The sequence below is a fragment of the Lepidochelys kempii genome, chromosome 13 (genome assembly GCF_965140285.1).
Source record: "Lepidochelys kempii isolate rLepKem1 chromosome 13, rLepKem1.hap1, whole genome shotgun sequence".
NCBI lineage: Eukaryota > Metazoa > Chordata > Testudines > Cheloniidae > Lepidochelys > Lepidochelys kempii.
This window is the reverse complement of record NC_136392.1, coordinates 17,981,745-17,997,638: the sequence shown is the minus strand read 5'-3', so window position 1 is coordinate 17,997,638 and position 15,894 is coordinate 17,981,745. Positions and strand designations below refer to the sequence as shown.

At 42.9% G+C, this 15,894-nt stretch overlaps 1 protein-coding gene across 2 annotated transcripts in view; it reads right to left on the bottom strand.

Moving 5' to 3' along the window:
* PREX1 (phosphatidylinositol-3,4,5-trisphosphate dependent Rac exchange factor 1) overlaps positions 1–15,894 on the bottom strand; it is a 224,603-nt gene that overhangs the window by 15,248 nt on the left and 193,461 nt on the right. The window contains exons 22-30 of one of the 2 annotated variants that reach the window (XM_073309488.2): positions 14,597–14,763; positions 13,579–13,740; positions 12,755–12,965; positions 11,170–11,449; positions 9,230–9,430; positions 3,978–4,066; positions 3,384–3,466; positions 2,569–2,659; positions 450–578 (exon numbers count right to left, since the gene is read on the bottom strand). In XM_073309488.2, coding sequence (XP_073165589.1) covers positions 450–578; positions 2,569–2,659; positions 3,384–3,466; positions 3,978–4,066; positions 9,230–9,430; positions 11,170–11,449; positions 12,755–12,965; positions 13,579–13,740; positions 14,597–14,763 — 1,413 coding nt within the window. The remainder of the gene's footprint in view (positions 1–449; positions 579–2,568; positions 2,660–3,383; positions 3,467–3,977; positions 4,067–9,229; positions 9,431–11,169; positions 11,450–12,754; positions 12,966–13,578; positions 13,741–14,596; positions 14,764–15,894) is intronic. The other variant, XM_073309490.2, reaches the window with a different exon arrangement.

Here is a 15,894-nt window from a genome sequence, read left to right as displayed (position 1 = left end):
TGAACAAAACTGTGCACTAGACAGTTACAGAATAACCTGCCCCTTAGGAATGTTTCCTCCTGACCCTGATAGCTAAGATGTTCGCTTATGCTCTTTAGCATGAGGGCAAAAATAAAGCAAGAATTGGATATTTCAAACCCATGCCATTTTAATATTTTGCAAAGTTGCTGGGCACTTAGGGAAGGAAGATTTTTCCATAGATACAATTTGTACCTTAACAATCAGGTATGGGCCAAAACCAAATGTCAGAGCAACCCCAACCAGTGGAAATGTTTGGCTCCAAACTCTGCAACTGGTTTTTAGCTCCCTAATGAACTCAACAAAAACGTCAGATCAGGCCCCTCCCCCTTTTTATTCACTTCCATGAGTTTTACAGTTTTGCTCATCTCTAGAAACAAAACAATCCTTTAACACTGAAACTGATAAATGACCACCCCGCATTCACAGACCTTCCACATGTTTTTGAATGGTTTCAACAAGGTTCTTGATACGCAGTGGAAGGTTCCAGGGATCTTCTTGGACACTGAATTGAATATTATTCCGGCACCTTATTGTGGTTTCTTCCTTCTGTTTAAATTCTGCCGCAAAAGAGAGAAATTAGTCCAGCCAGTGGAGAGATGCCTCAGAGAAGCTCATTAGCTGTATAATTTTCATATAGGCCTAACCAATGAATACACCAGCTACAACCACCATCACCAGTGAGGGAATTTCTTAAATGGGTCTGATACAGATGGAAAAAAAGATTGCTATTTCCTATAGTCTTGTCAAAAACAGAGTCCTAGCTTGTTATATTTTCAGCATCATACACAAAAATTAGGCATGCGACTCACATGCACAATACACTGGAACTGTGTGATTAACTTCTTTTGCAATATATTACAAATATATCCCTGAGCACCACAGCTGCAGAACTAAGCTCAGCATTCCCCTCTGGTTCTCTCTGTCTCTTCTAATGTATAGCCAAGTGTGTCTGTGTCACCTCCTGGGGGAAATCAGACCAACCCTGAGATTGACTGTCACACCTACTTAAGGCTGGTTTCAGAGTAGCAGCCGTGTTAGTCTGTATTTGCAAAAAGAAAAAGAGTACTTGTGGAACCTTAGAGACTAACCAATTTATTTGAGCATAAGCTTTCGTGAGCTACAGCTCACTTCATCGGATGCATACCGTAGTGAGCTGTAGCTCATGAAAGCTTATGCTCAAACAAATTGGTTAGTCTCTAAGGTGCCACAAGTACTCCTTTTCTTTCTACTTAAGGCTGCAGCTGCTGGGAAAGTATAAGCTAGTTAATATTCTGCTTTGCTTCACCAGGTAGAAATCTATGTATTTTGAACTGAAGAGGGTAAATTCTATTCCTTATGATGCAGTTATGCACTTTAGCTAAACACTCTGGTGTCAGTGATATTGTGTGCCAAATTACTGTCTCCAAAAAGAGACAGCATGATTTGCAAATTCTCACCCATCACTGAGATGTGACCATGGTAAGCTCTCCTTTTCATGCTTATTTCCAACTCGGGACTGCATTAAGAAGGTAATTTGGGAAAAGATTCCAGCTGACTATAATCAGGGCTTGTCTATTCCTGTAGTGTGATTCCCGGTGATTAATATGGGACCATCCTGAAGCTGCAGTGAACTGAAAGGCTCTTTCAATGCAATTGATCCAGTTTGAATAGACAAGTCTGTGTTTAAGTGAAACAAACAAAATAAAGCTTGAAGGAAATATATGCAGGGTGGCTGCTATTTCCTTACTGCATTCAAAGAACGTGAGGGCAGTGATAGGTACTCTACAGCTGTTTAAATGTCACAGGAACATGGCTTTTCAAAACATTTCCACAGCGTTCACAGGAGCCTCTCCTAACTCTGAAGAAGAGTGACCATGCAAGTTGCCAATGTAGCTAAAAATAGGAGATAAAAGAAAGAGAGAGAGCCCTTGACCAGAGCACCTGAAGATCAGCCAAGATAACAGAAGAGTTTAGGTTCCAAGAGGAAAAGGAAATGTAGCAAATATTTAGGAAATAAACTCCTCTCTTTTTCAGAGAGAAAAAAACTCATTCTGGTCACCAAACTCACGAGGCCTAATTCCCATCAGCCTCCTTGAGGAAAAGAAACACAGCATCATTTGTGCTCTCTTTAGGAATGGGTTGCTTTCCAGAATGTGTATTGGTGTTATGTGTGTGGTGTTATTCTGGCAATTATCCATCCCCAAAAAGATGTGGAGTAGTTCCTTAAGCAAACGTATGCAGAACTTTTGGGTGCCACAGAGCTGCAGTACTTGACCCTCCATCAGCTTGTTAGGGTTGTGCTACAGAGGTGAGTCCTCCAGGATAATGTGTAGAGATCCCACTGAACAGTACAGAATACCAATGGTCAACACGTCACTGGTCATTTATATGTCCAGTTATTGTGACTGCATACATAACTGTTGTAACTGTGTGTGCAAATTATCTGTGCACAATTTTGTACATGAACTCGGGTGTACTGACTTCTGAACCTCTAGTTCTTAATGTTAAGGGCTTGTTGTATTCTGGGAAATTACATTATTTAATACAACCAAACTGTTTTTCTTTTACCTTGCAAACTGTGGTCCATTGGAAAGTGCTTGGTTTCTTCAAAGGCCTTGGTTATGACTGATCCTTTGAGGAGCGCATTGATAGCATCCACCTGGAGCAGGAATTATATTAGGTCACTCTTAGTAAAACTCCAGGAGAATTTTTGAAGAGGCCACTTATTGCGAAAAAGTGCAAAAAGAGTTGCATTTGCTGCATGTTGGCATTAACATATTCACTTAAGCTAAGCTGGATGCCTCCACACCAGTCTAGAGCTATTAATTTTGATGGAAGTCTCATCCTTAGCAAACATAATTAAACCATTCCAGCCCTCATCTCTCCCCAGGAGCCTAGTATGAATTATGTGTATGCAGTATCGGCATGAGAGTCATGAGCTGGGCTCTGGTGAACAAGGGAGACAGAGAAGAACAATTTAGCTGAGGTTATAAATGTGTAAAGACATCTTTTGGTTACATTCTTTTCCGCTAATAGGAGGCTGTTTTTCCAAAAATTATGTCGATGAGATCTTTTCTGACCACTCATAACAGGAAGATTTCACTCATTGTTGGTTTTCACTCATCTGTTTTCAAATCTCTTTGTCATGAATCCAAAGCTGCAGGTCACCCTTGTCCTAATCACACAGAGCGACTTGAATGTTGGTGGAGACAAAACTGTTTCCTCAAACTATCTTACATCCACTTCCTCGCATCTTATTCCAAAACCTTGTTAGCTGGATCTCTACTGAGATATGATTTAATAACGCAGACTCTGATATTTCTGACATCTTGTTCTGTGATGTAGCGTACGCTGCTTCATGTAATTGTGCTAGTGTCCTGTACCTGGTTAAAAAGATGCTCAAGACAGCCATGGAGTTTGTCTTGTTTGTCCGAAGGAATCCTCATGTCATTGGGAAGTTCATCACCTAATAAAGGAAAGATGAATTTTTTTTTTTATAAACCATCTAATCAATTTGGGTCTCTCACATCTTGTGATGTGGTTACGGAACAACCAAAAAAGCACTGTGACCGGGATTTTCACAATGAAGAATATTATTGCAATATAATCACCTTGAAGAGATCAATGAAGACAAATTGAGTGGCTTGCGAACTCTCCTTCCCCAGTCCACAGATCAAAATATTTTTCAGACTACGCAAATACCCTCTGTAAGCAAATCAGCAACAAAGGACTCTAATCTGGCCTAATTTCTCCTCCACACACCAAGAGTACAATGGTCCACTGAGGAAAGAGCCGACCTCTAACTCTTTAATTATCATGTGACTAGTTTGGTCTGTGTTCCTTTGAATGAACCGCCTTTGCAGCTAAACACCCTGGTAATAACAACCAGCAAAGCTGTAGATGTTTAGCCTGCTGTGCCATCTGATGTTGGAAAGCCTCTTTTATTACGCCTGGTTGATAGCCAGGCACTCACTCACCTGATCCCATCTCATCGCTGCCCAGGTAAGAGCTGTTACTCCGTACACTGGTGTAGGAGAGCACGGAGTCCCGGTTACTGTTACACTCACTGGAAGGAGAAGAAAGGAAGATGTTGAATATTTTTCCTTATCCGGGGCCTTGACTCAGTTATTACTCGGTTTATATTCAACCCTACAGTCCCTCAGGGAAATGTCCTTATTCATTAATGTGAGCTGACTTGAGTAGGGACTGAATAATACTAAGTGAGGCCTCCTGATTTGGCTAGTAAATGTATGTCTACACTGCAATTAAAAACCCATGGCTGGCCTGTGCCAGCTGACTCGGGCTAGGGGGCTGTTTAATTGCAGGGTAGATGTTCCGGCAGGAGCTGGGGCTCTAGGATGCTGCGAGGTGAGAGGGTCCCAGAGCTTGGTCTACACCACAATTAAACAGCCCCTTAGCCCAAGCCCTGCAAGCTCAAGTCAGCTGGCTCTGGCCAGCCGTGGGTTTTAATTGCAGTGTAGACGTACCCTAAGAGGACATCCTTCAGTTCTCAGGACTATTGAAGCATGATTGTGAGCAAGTCTCTTATAAAGGATGAACGCTGATTTCCCAGTGAGTGTCTCATCACTATCAGGGCACAGAGAGTTCATTAAAGATGCTCCTGGAACACCCAGAGGGTTACCAATACAAAATTAAACTCTGTGGGCTTGATTCTCCACTGAGCCCAAGCACAGGGGCCTGGTCATGTATTCTCAGCCATCTAACTCCAGCATACGTTACAAAGTTGCAGGGGCAGAGCTGAAAGGGAAGGGAACCTTAAGGACCTTATGCCAGTGGAGAATTGAGCATAGTGGAGCCTTGCACTGTCATGCCCACTCCCTTCTCTTCCCTTACTACACTCCCTCCCCTCCCGCCCCTGCCATGCCTCTCTTCAGAGCTGGCAAAGGAAGCAGGAGAGTCACTTCAACCAGCTTTACCCCAGAGAAGATTCCTGTACACAGGGGGAATTCTCCAGCACAAGTCTCCTCCTGCTTCAAGTTCACTGCCCCATACTCATGGTGCAAAGAGAACTGGATGGACTGGAGAATCCAGTTCACTGTTTTTATCTAGCCTTGGCTTAGAATTTTTCAAACCTTAGCTTTGGAAACTTACCAGCACTGATTTTAAAAAATGTAAACCTAAACCAGAAGGGCTCTGAACTTTGCTATTGTAAGAATGAAAGTAATTTCCCTCATTAATAAAAAGGACCTACAGAGTCCTATTTCCCTGAATTGGGTTTTATTTGCCCTTGATAATAGCTCTTACAGTCAGGTCTGTTTTCTCCTCTTTCTGAAAAAGTTTAAAGGGAGATAACCAGTACTGTTGAACTGAAGTACAAACCCTTTGGGAGAAACACCACTTCTGAATTAGTTCTCCCAACAGTCAATGAAAAAGGAGTGTGGTTAATGCAAACAAGGCATATTCTTATCTGTAATTTGCTCATTTTTGTAGCTCGTCAGTATCCATTTTCTGGATCAAAAACTATCAAAATACATTTGATTCCCCCTTGAGTAACTATCATATCTGTTACATGTACCTAATTGTTTGCCTCTATTTCATAAAGATAAGACAGAATAATCTTTCCTATTTTACATTTATGTGTAAAATTCTAAAGCAAGTCACAGCCCCACGGAGACTCTATCTTTGATCTCACTGTGTTACCCATAATAGATTAGGCTCAATTGTTGAATCTGTGTAAGTAAAACAGGATTCAAAAATGGGCTTCCTATTAAAAGAGACAATTCTTTGTATTTCATTAAAAGACCTTCAAAGCACATAAGCAGGTTTTCATATTGGGGTGGGCAAATGTCTACTAGGAACAAGTTTGAACCCACCAAAGTCACCCTACTTGGTACCTAGACCAGGGTTTAAAATAAGAAAATGCATTTTTCTACTTGTAAAAAAGCTCCAGTGTTAGAGGAAATAAATATTAATTCCTGTGAATGAGACTCTACAGCTCATGCTATCACTGTTTTAAAACAAGAAAGTAAAAGAAATAGCACTTCTAATCAACTAATCAACTGTTGTGGCCTATTTTTTTCCTTACTTTGTAGATTCTAAAATACGTTGAGGCTTTCACATAAATTAGCATGAACACTACCCAGTTCAGGGCTGTTTCTTAGTACCGTTTAGTGTTCAGTAGTCATTGCTGCTATCAGACTCATGCAAAGCTCTATCAAGCCACATTTCCATGGCCAATAATGCAGTGGACACACTGAGCCTATCTAAAAGCCATCTACGTGCCTTACCACACAGAGCAAGAAGAGATCATATGGACTGTTGTGAAGAATTCCAGATGCCAGCATCATCTAATGTAAAAAAGCTACAATTGCAAATACAGTTTTTGTAGGCTGGATGCTCTGTTCAGATACACTGGTTTAAATCTGGAATAACTATTGTCTTCACTGACAGCTGGTGTAACAGAGATCAGAATCTGGACCTTTTCATCCTTCAGGCCCAGGAACAACCAAACGTGCTAACTCTCATTTGGGGTCACCCATGGTCAAATCACGACCTCCGAGAGTTTATCCCAACCTAGCACATAAGCAGATGCCAAAAGGTTAAACAGTTAAAGCAAGGCTTCTGATTTTTCACCGCTCTGCATCTTGTGTAGCCACTTACATCAGTGCACAATGAAGATAACATGCTACCATTCTGATAGAGTAGCATTTTATACCTCATTTGCATCAATGTAAATAGCAACAAGGAGAAAAGGTCCATACTGCACAAGCTTCAGTGATGCGTGATTAGACTGAATTATTCTGATTTTTATAACTCTCTTTGACAAGACTGCTCTGTACTACAGCAGGCCTATAACATGCACATTCTTCTCCATTAGAAGATGAAAAAGGCAACTTGTTTACTCTCTTCTGAAGTCCTGCCTTAAAAAACGTACTCTTCCAAGAAAGACGGCTCTTGTGGAGTGTGTGAGATTTCCTTCAGCAGCAAATATTCCAGGAGAAGCAGCAAGTCAATCTTGTCTCAAAAACAAGATTTTGAGACACCTGAGCAAATATTTGGGTTTGTGGTTTCAAAGACCCATTTTTTTAAAAAAAGGCGGGATGTCCATTTCTACTTCTCAGTGTTTTAGGCTTCTGGGAAAATTGTTCACAGACTTGAATGGAAAAATCCTCTTACAATAGCATCGATTATAAGATCAAGCAGCCTACAAACTCTGTCGAGCTTCTGTGGCTCACAGTTATATGGTATAGGAGGGGAAAAGTCACATTAAACTTTTTGATGTTCCAAGATAAGTAAATTTTCTAAAAGCCTTGGATTGGAGGGGTTGTGAGTGGGGGATGGGGGAAGGAGTGTTTGCTATGCTTATCTGTGTGATAATAAGAGCAGTGAGATAACTTGAGCTTAATAATGTATAACTGACTACAAAATAAAGCACTGACTTGAAAATAATGCTGTTTATTTCCTAAGAGAAATATGCCCCAGAGAACCTAGTTCTAACCTTGAGCTGCACAGCTGGGTTCTAATCCCAAAACACATAGACTGGAATTTTCAAAGGACCTAAGGGAGTTGGGTGCCTAATTTCTTTAGGCACCTTTAAAAATCCTAGCAGTAGTGGGCATTGCTGTCTCTCTCTAGGGGCACTCACTGTGGCACTGGTAATTATGCTGGGCTGTGCACCTCAGACCAGAAGCTGGTTCAGAGTGCTAACACCTGAGAAAAACCCTGTCTCTCTTCATTCTACTCTGAAAACCTGAAAGGGGACTCCCAAGAGCTGGCCAGAGGCTTCACAGGACTTCCTGCAAGAAGTCATATGGGAGCCCTTGCACCTGCTGAAAGTCCATAAGAAACACACTACTTTAATATTTGCTTGAAGTGAGGACCCCTGCAAGATCTTCTGGTGCCCATAGTAGGTCTTATTGCTTTGTCCTAATAGATGATAAATGTAGAGTGAACCCCAGGGTATTTGGGAACCTGAGGCAGGTAAAAATTAACATTATTGGAGGATCCTAAATGGAGTAATTTGATGGGGAATATTCCAATACCATTCCACTTTAAATGCTATACTGGTCTTATAACTTTCCCAAGAATAGAAACACTCTTGGGACCAGAACCATCCCTGGTGTAATTCTACAAACATGACTGGAGATACACCAGGGATAAATCTGGATGTCTGTGTTTACCAGGGGAAATCCCATGGTGGTTAATCAGCCCACAGCGCGTAACTATACTAAGAGTGGTTATCCTTGTAGCAAATCACCACACCCATATTAATATCAGGAATTACAGTCCGGTACATGCTTTTCCTTTGCTTCCTTATCATTCAATGTATTGTCTAGAAACTGTTCTGCTTAAGACCTAAAATCACAAAGAACAATACAGCATCATTACAATCCTGCTGGTGAGCTCTCCTGACAACTGGTGCTACATTAACATTGTTTAGCCTAGAAACCTCAGACTGGAACCAAGATACAACCATCGGCATAATCACTCCCAAACCCTAATTAGTCTGCATTTTCTGTGGACAATGTGTTTGTACACATGAGGCACTAAACCATCAGGATCAGATACAGAAGCTGCTGAGTAGGTCTTAAAGCAATGGGCTACACCTCCTGAAACCCTGGAGAATTCCCTCCTGCAGCTGCCGCACTTCATTGGAGAACAGCCTTCTCTCTGACCTTAGATGACTATCTGATCTTTTGACCCTGCAGTAAATGGATCCTGTGGTAGCCTGTGTGACATGTGAGCCATGTCAAATGGATGAGACGTTGGGAATCCTGTACTGGATACACTTAAATGCATACCATATGAGCAGGAACTGGGGCCCATTCTTACATTCCCTGATGCTGATAGGAGTCTTGCCACAGGCTTCTGTGGGAATGGAATCAAGTCCTAAGTGTCCAGACCTATAGGCCCATTAATTAGGTAATGGGGGGAACACTGAAGCATGTACTCAATAATAAAAATTGAAGTTATTTCAAGGACGGTTTTGCTAAGTAAGCAGTAAGGATTTCAGGATATATGCTACAGTTTGTATGGCACTTTTAAAGTGTAAGCATAATGTATAACTACCACATATTAGTACTAATGTGGTACTAGGTACTAATTCATTAGTATTATGAATTTCAACAGCATTATCCTATGTATCAGTTACTTGACTTTCTGATTATTAATCTCTCTAATTACCATCCAGCACTGTAATATTAAGATTAAATAGCCTCAAAGTACACTGCCGACCAGAATGGAGAGCCATGTATATCTTTGAACACACCTGTAGGAGTCTCTGAAACTCATTGTGTCATGTCCTGAGTCTTCCTGGTCCTCCTCAGAAACTTTGAAACAAACCTTCTTACTCCCACCATGCTCAGCTTTGTCAGTGTCACTCTCTTCAGCCCCCAAGGAAGGTGGGGATGTCTCCTCACTGGACAGATGTTCACATGTGCCAGTGGGTTCTGTTATGGTGGACAAAAGCCTAGAAAGGTAAAACACATTGCTCTCAGTGACTGGTGAGTAATCTTGTGAGTTATGCATTCACTACTGTGATCTGAACTCAAGTGCACTTGAAAACAAAAGCAACATTTCTATTACTTCAGCTATATGTAGATGGGAGCTACCTGAAACTCACTCAGTTTGATTCGCATGCAAATTTTTTTTGGTTTTAGTTCATGTGAACTCACAGTAGGTGAATTTTGCATTCATTCAGAACCTAAAGTGCAACATGAAACTTGGCTAAAACTGCCAAGTTCTGACTAGTTTAAGGTTAAAAGCACTGACTTTCAGATAGCTTGTACAAAAGTATCAACCCAGGTTCAAAAACCTAATCAAACATGCCCTGCAAGAACTCTCAAAACCAGGTGAGTTTTGGTTATGAGAGTTTTGAGCAGGTCTAGATGATCCCCTCCCCATTAATACAGTGTTTGTAATAAAAAAAGACAGCAACACAGAACTGTGGCAGTATGGTAGGAATAGTCATCCACCCGATTTTCTGCAAAATACTGTGAGACTCTTAGGCACATTTTAAAGTGTAATTATTTGCTAAAATAAATTATTCTGCACAAATAGTCTCACTTCCATCAAGAGTGAAGAAATGTCCCCACGTTTGCATCCTTTTTCCTGCTGGATTTTTCCTCTAGACACTAACTGGCACTCCAAAAACCACAGAGTATACATCATAAATTTGCCTTTTATTGGCCAGTGGAGGAAGAATTCTAGTCAGTATGTGCTAACTCTTTCAGGAGATCTCATCCTGCTGAGACTGGCCCAAAGCCTTGCAGATTTTCCTGCGTGCTGAGTCTGCCAAACTGCAATCACATTTATAAAGAGTCCTTTTTACTTGACCTATTAAGCTGACACCCATGGTTAAAGCCAGAAAAAGAAGGACAGAAGGGGAAGACTGAGCCCCTTCTGCTGTTCATCTTAGAATAAGAAAACATTATCCCCCACAACCCAAGTAGGGCATGTATCATAACAGTCTATGGCCTGACCCACACACACAACCACCATGGTCACGAGTTAAATGCACACACATGGGGCATAAGCAGTGGCCTTTGTAATTGATCCAACTCCTGCCATATCCCACCTTCCCTCTTCATTCCACTAACAATGTCAGCCTCATTGTTCCTTTCTTCTCCTGTTACAATTTCTGTACCTTCTCCCTTGCTTCCCCTCTCCATGGAATGAACTCTCAGTCCTAGTCTGCCAGGCCCTCCTTATTCAAATCCCTTTTGACTACTGACTTCCGATCTAAAATAGCTCCCTCATCTGGGCCTCCCAGTGTATTTTTATGTCAGTCTTATAGATAAACTCTTCGGGGCAGGGATTTTCCCAGTGTCTGTGTCTTGTACAGCACTTAGCCCACTCTTGGACTTTAACAAATAATAGGAATCAGAACCAGAATGGACAACCTTTAGTTCTAACATAGACTTCAAGCCAGAGAGTGCAAAGAGCAGCTACACTAGCTCATTATGTAAGTGGAAATGACATATAGGTAGATGGATCTCCATTTGAGCAAGTCCGGCCGCCTCCATCCAGCAAAAGGCCGTGGTGCAGTGCGGGGGCGGGGGTATGCACACACATACTAACATATTATAATTTGTGCTAATGGACACAGAATATATTTCTGTGGTTGCATATTTCCATTTTCTCAGATAGCGTGTCCCTTTATTTAGGACGTGCCCTCAGCAGCGCACACACAGGGGTCTCTCTACTCACTTATTTATCTGAAAGACGTATTGCTTCATTTCCTTCACTGCAATATCTAGTTTATTAAAAAGTTGAAGGTACGAGTCCTGTATCTCCCGGTCTTCTTCTTTCAGCAGAAAGCTGAGTCCCCTTTCCTCCTGGTTTGTTCCCCCATTCTGCTGGCCAAAGCTACCCTCATATTGTTCATGTGGGTTGAGTTCTCCATCTTCTGGGGTTAGGCACTTCCATGATGGTGCAGCCATGGTGGTGATGCAATGTTGAGTGTATGAGACTGGATTCAGAGTACCTACTAAACATTGAAGGAAGTAGTTAGTATGGCTCTAGTGACTGTATGTATTACCTCTCAATACTTAGAGCAGGTTTCTATGGAATTTAACAGGAATTAAACCAACAGGCTCATACAGAAATTTAAATAGGTTAGTCTACAGAAATTGCTCTAAAATCCTACAGTGTTTAATAGAGAATGTGCACTTCCCTATAGGAATCTTGAACCTTCTTTAAAACATTGTGGCAAAAATATAACTTTCTATTTATTCTATAGGACTTCTCCATGGCATGCAAACTAAATTTTTTGCCATTACTGTAGTTCATGATCATGGTAACTCATATAACTAATAATAATACATTGCCCATTCATAGCACTGACCATCTGAGGAGCTCGATGCAACCAATTTAAGATTGAAACAAACCTGTTAAGTCAGTATTATCCCAGCTTTACAGATGGGAAAACTGACCCCTGGGAAAATAACTATCATTGTCAGGAAAAGTAAAGAATAATTATTTTCATTTACAAATGGTGGCAAGGAGAATATCCGCAGCAGAGCTGGAACATGACTGTGATACTGTGATTATCCCCTCCTACTCTCATGAAAAGTGCCGTGGGATCTTTAAAAAGTACAAGTGGGCAGGGCTTCTCTCGTTGGCCTAATTTGAAAAGGGTCTCCAACCATTCTTCAATATTTGGGATAGTCCAGATTTCCATGGGGCTGTCCCAAGTCCTCTTGCACACTCATCTTGTTGGACACTGAATGACTCAGAAGTATATTGTGAGAGGTACAACAGTGAAACATTGCAGCACAAGGATTTACCTGGCAAGGAAATCTTAAGTAGTAGCCATATATCTGAAAGATAGCACCTCCAACATTACAGAGCCGCCTAGTGCCAATGTGGGGGATTAGTTTAGTAATGGCTCAGAGGGAAGAGCACTACTATCTGATTGGCTACTTGAGGTTTCTCACCCTTGCGATTATGATACAACTTCACATTATGGAACCACTTAGCCCCATCACTTTTTTCTTCCACTCAATAAGACAACTCTTCTAAGTGGAAAAAACACCCCAGGGCATTTTAGGTGTGATGAGAAAGCCACATTACTTCGCTGTTAAAGATGTTTGACTTCAGGCCATACTCTGTGCCCAAGGCATTGAGTTATTTTACAGTAACTGCATACTGCCTGCCACTTTACTATGAGCATTTTAAGAAGAAGAAAAAAAGTATATTGTCAAGGCAACATTTCTTTGGATTTGTCTTGAACTCACTGAAAATACAACTCCTCTTTTTACTAAAATAATGCCACTGAAGCACTCATGAGCACCTTGTTCTGGATCAAGACCAATTATAGATGGCTTCCGTCCAATGCGAATGCTGAATGACCTTCCTGTTGAGGTAGTGTTTTTGGGGTAGGATACCTCCATGAGGTTAATGTGGCAGTTGGTGGGGCAGAAATCCATGCTGTTGAGGGGGTGAGGCTCCGATGTGGCTTGTTTGAAGGCTGGGCTCACCTTCATTTTGAGCTCATCTGCAAACTGGGGCATAAAGCAAGTTTGTGAGATTTCATTTGCAAAAAAAGATGATGCAACACAGAAGATCCTTATTTTTCCCTGCCAGTCTACCATTTCCACAGCCATCTCATCTCTGCTATACTGGAAGGTACTGTTCCAAAAATATCACTGGAAAAAATGACATTTTAATTTCTTTGAGAATTGTTTAAAAAGTTCTTCTGAGGGTCAGATTCCAAACATGTCAGATAACTGTACCGAAAGCATACTTAGTTTGTGCATACAGGTATACAGTGTGCTCATGCAATCATAGTAACTTGTGTGCACAACACAGACATGTGACAGCTCTTGTCATTGATGGGGAACGGGGTTGGGCTCCTCATTTGGATGAGCAGGATGGATCTGTCAGCAGAGGCATGCATTCCAGCCCATAGAGACAACAGTGTGTAGATGCTCTAGAGATAAGTCCTTATCCCACAGAGTTTGCAATCTACATAACTTCTAGTTCTGTGCTCAGATCAGTAGAACACTTCTCTCTAAAGCAATTAATGGAGAAAACACAGCAAAGAATACTCAGACCCCACTATTTTGACAGTATAGGACTGTCTAGATACGCCACTGAGATCTAATAACGCTGCACCTTGTGGTAGTTGGTGAGCCTTTTGCAGATGCTCTCCAGCTTAGTGTCACAGGTTTGCCGGAAATCATACTCTGGCATGGTCTCCACAGCTCTGCTTTGGGAGATGAGCTTCTTGCAGTTCTTCACAAAGTGACTGTCATCTGCAGCAAAGGCTTCTAAAATCTGAAAAACGAAACAAAATTCCAATGGTAAAGGGCTGAGAGCCAGGAATACTGCAATATCCTTCCACTGCAGTATACACCCCACATTTTGGCATGTTTCAGGAAAGTGGCATTCAGCACACATCCAGCCCTCTTTCTTCCCTAATTAGCCCTTCTGAATCATTGTCATGCCTAATCTCAACACTTCAAAACTTCAGCCAGAAGTTTTTAAAATATATTGGATGTGCTCAAAACAGTCATTTTGCCACAGGGAATGTTCAGTCTCTGGCACATTTGCTCTGTCTTGTTATTTCTGCTTTGTCCCAGCATGGACACGCCAATAATGTTATTGTTAGTTGATGCAGACATTTATTATTTGTCCATTGTAGTGCACACCAAAACATAATACCAATCATTCCTGCCCACACTAGGCAGCAATCAAACCCATGCTTCATATCAACCAACCCAACGCATCTGATGGGGAAAACCTCCATAGTCTTACCCCAAGGGGCAGCAAATGTTTCCCTGAAAGGATGAACTTCACATTTGCCCTGAGAAGCAGCAAACTCCTGCTCTAGTGGACAGACAAAAATGGGAGAGTTTCACTGGGAGAGTTTCCCAGCTGAGGACCCTCCTTCAAGAGTGTCTTGACTCAAGTCCTCAAGAGTTGAAATGAAGGGAGAGTCAGTGCAACTTGCCTGTACCAAACAGGAGTTAGTTACTCTATACTGGTGCATTCTAATGAACTAGCCTAAGCTCCAGGCAGGGCCAATAGCATAACATGCCGTGTCACCAAACAGACAAAGCGGGTAAGCCTGGCTCATTGGTTTCCCTTATTGTGCTTGGAAAGGAAGCTGGCAATGTATGGTGGCGGGTACCTTTGCAGTCAGATTGAAACAACCCTTTGGCTCTACGGTTTTCTCCAAGACATAACACTTGATCCCAGCAGTGCTGACGTATTCATACACCACCGCGTGTTCCAGATGGACATTGTCCACAGTCAAGCTAATGAGATGCATGTCTTCGCTCATGATCAACGGAGAGACTAGAACCAAAGGCAAGCCGTTAGGGAACCAACACTCAGAAACACACACACTCACAAACACAGGTGTGCATGTGCACACACGCTCAGGAGACACGTATGCCCAGCATACATTTATGGCACAGATCATGGTACCTGGCAGGGACTCTCAAATGGGAGGTAAATTACATTAGCTCTCAATGTCCTCGATGAAACACGAAGCAGTTTACTGTTCCTAACTGACTTCCCTTGAAGCCCTGTCACCACTGTACTCCAAATTGCAGTTAGTGCTGCAGGTTCACCCTGGTGAGTGCACTTCACATGCAGCTGTGCCAGAGGGAGAGTCGTCCCAGGGAAGGGCAGTCCGTGCTCTCACCACCTCCTCTGCAAGGCAGCTGTCAATGCCACTCAGCACGAACTTCACCAGCAGAGGCAGTCCAGAGGTGCTGCAGTGCGTCTTGCAGTGGCCTATCCTTGGTTTTTTCTCGACCAGCCCCTACCTTTTAGGAGCAGGGGCATGCACAGGAATTTAAATTTGACCCCTTCTGTGGGGGGGCACAGAAGATCTCTCTCCCCGCTCCCCACTGGCCCCGGGAGGAGCTTGCTACCCTCCCTCCCCTCCCAGTCCTGGGAGGAGCTTGCTGCCCCCCCTCCCCACCTAGCCCCAGGAGGAGGTCACTTCCTCCCTTCCTCCCAGGCCGGAGCTTGCTGCCCCCCTTTCACCCCCAAAAGGAGCTCGCTGCCTCCCCTCCACCCAGCCAGAGCTCGCTGCCTCCCCTCTCTCCCTGGCCCCAGGAGGAACTCACAGCCCCCCCTCCCTGGGAGGAGCTTGCTCCCCCATACAGCCGGAGCTCACTGCCCTCCCACCCCCGGGGAGGAGCTTGCTGCCCCCCTACCAACCCAGTTCCAGGAGGAACTCGCTGTCCCCCCTCCCCACCCAGCCCCAGCAGCAGCTCAATCTCCCTGCTTCTGCAGCCCTGGAGCTGGAGAAGTTCTGTGCCTGCAACAATTATTGGGGCGGGGGGGCATGCCCCTGCTTGCTCCCCCTTGCACACACCCCTGTTTAGGAGATACAGTGTTTGGCTTCAGATCCCCTGGTGCATTAGGGTCTGCATGCAACTTGCATTGCTGTACACGTGATCCCAGATCTATTGT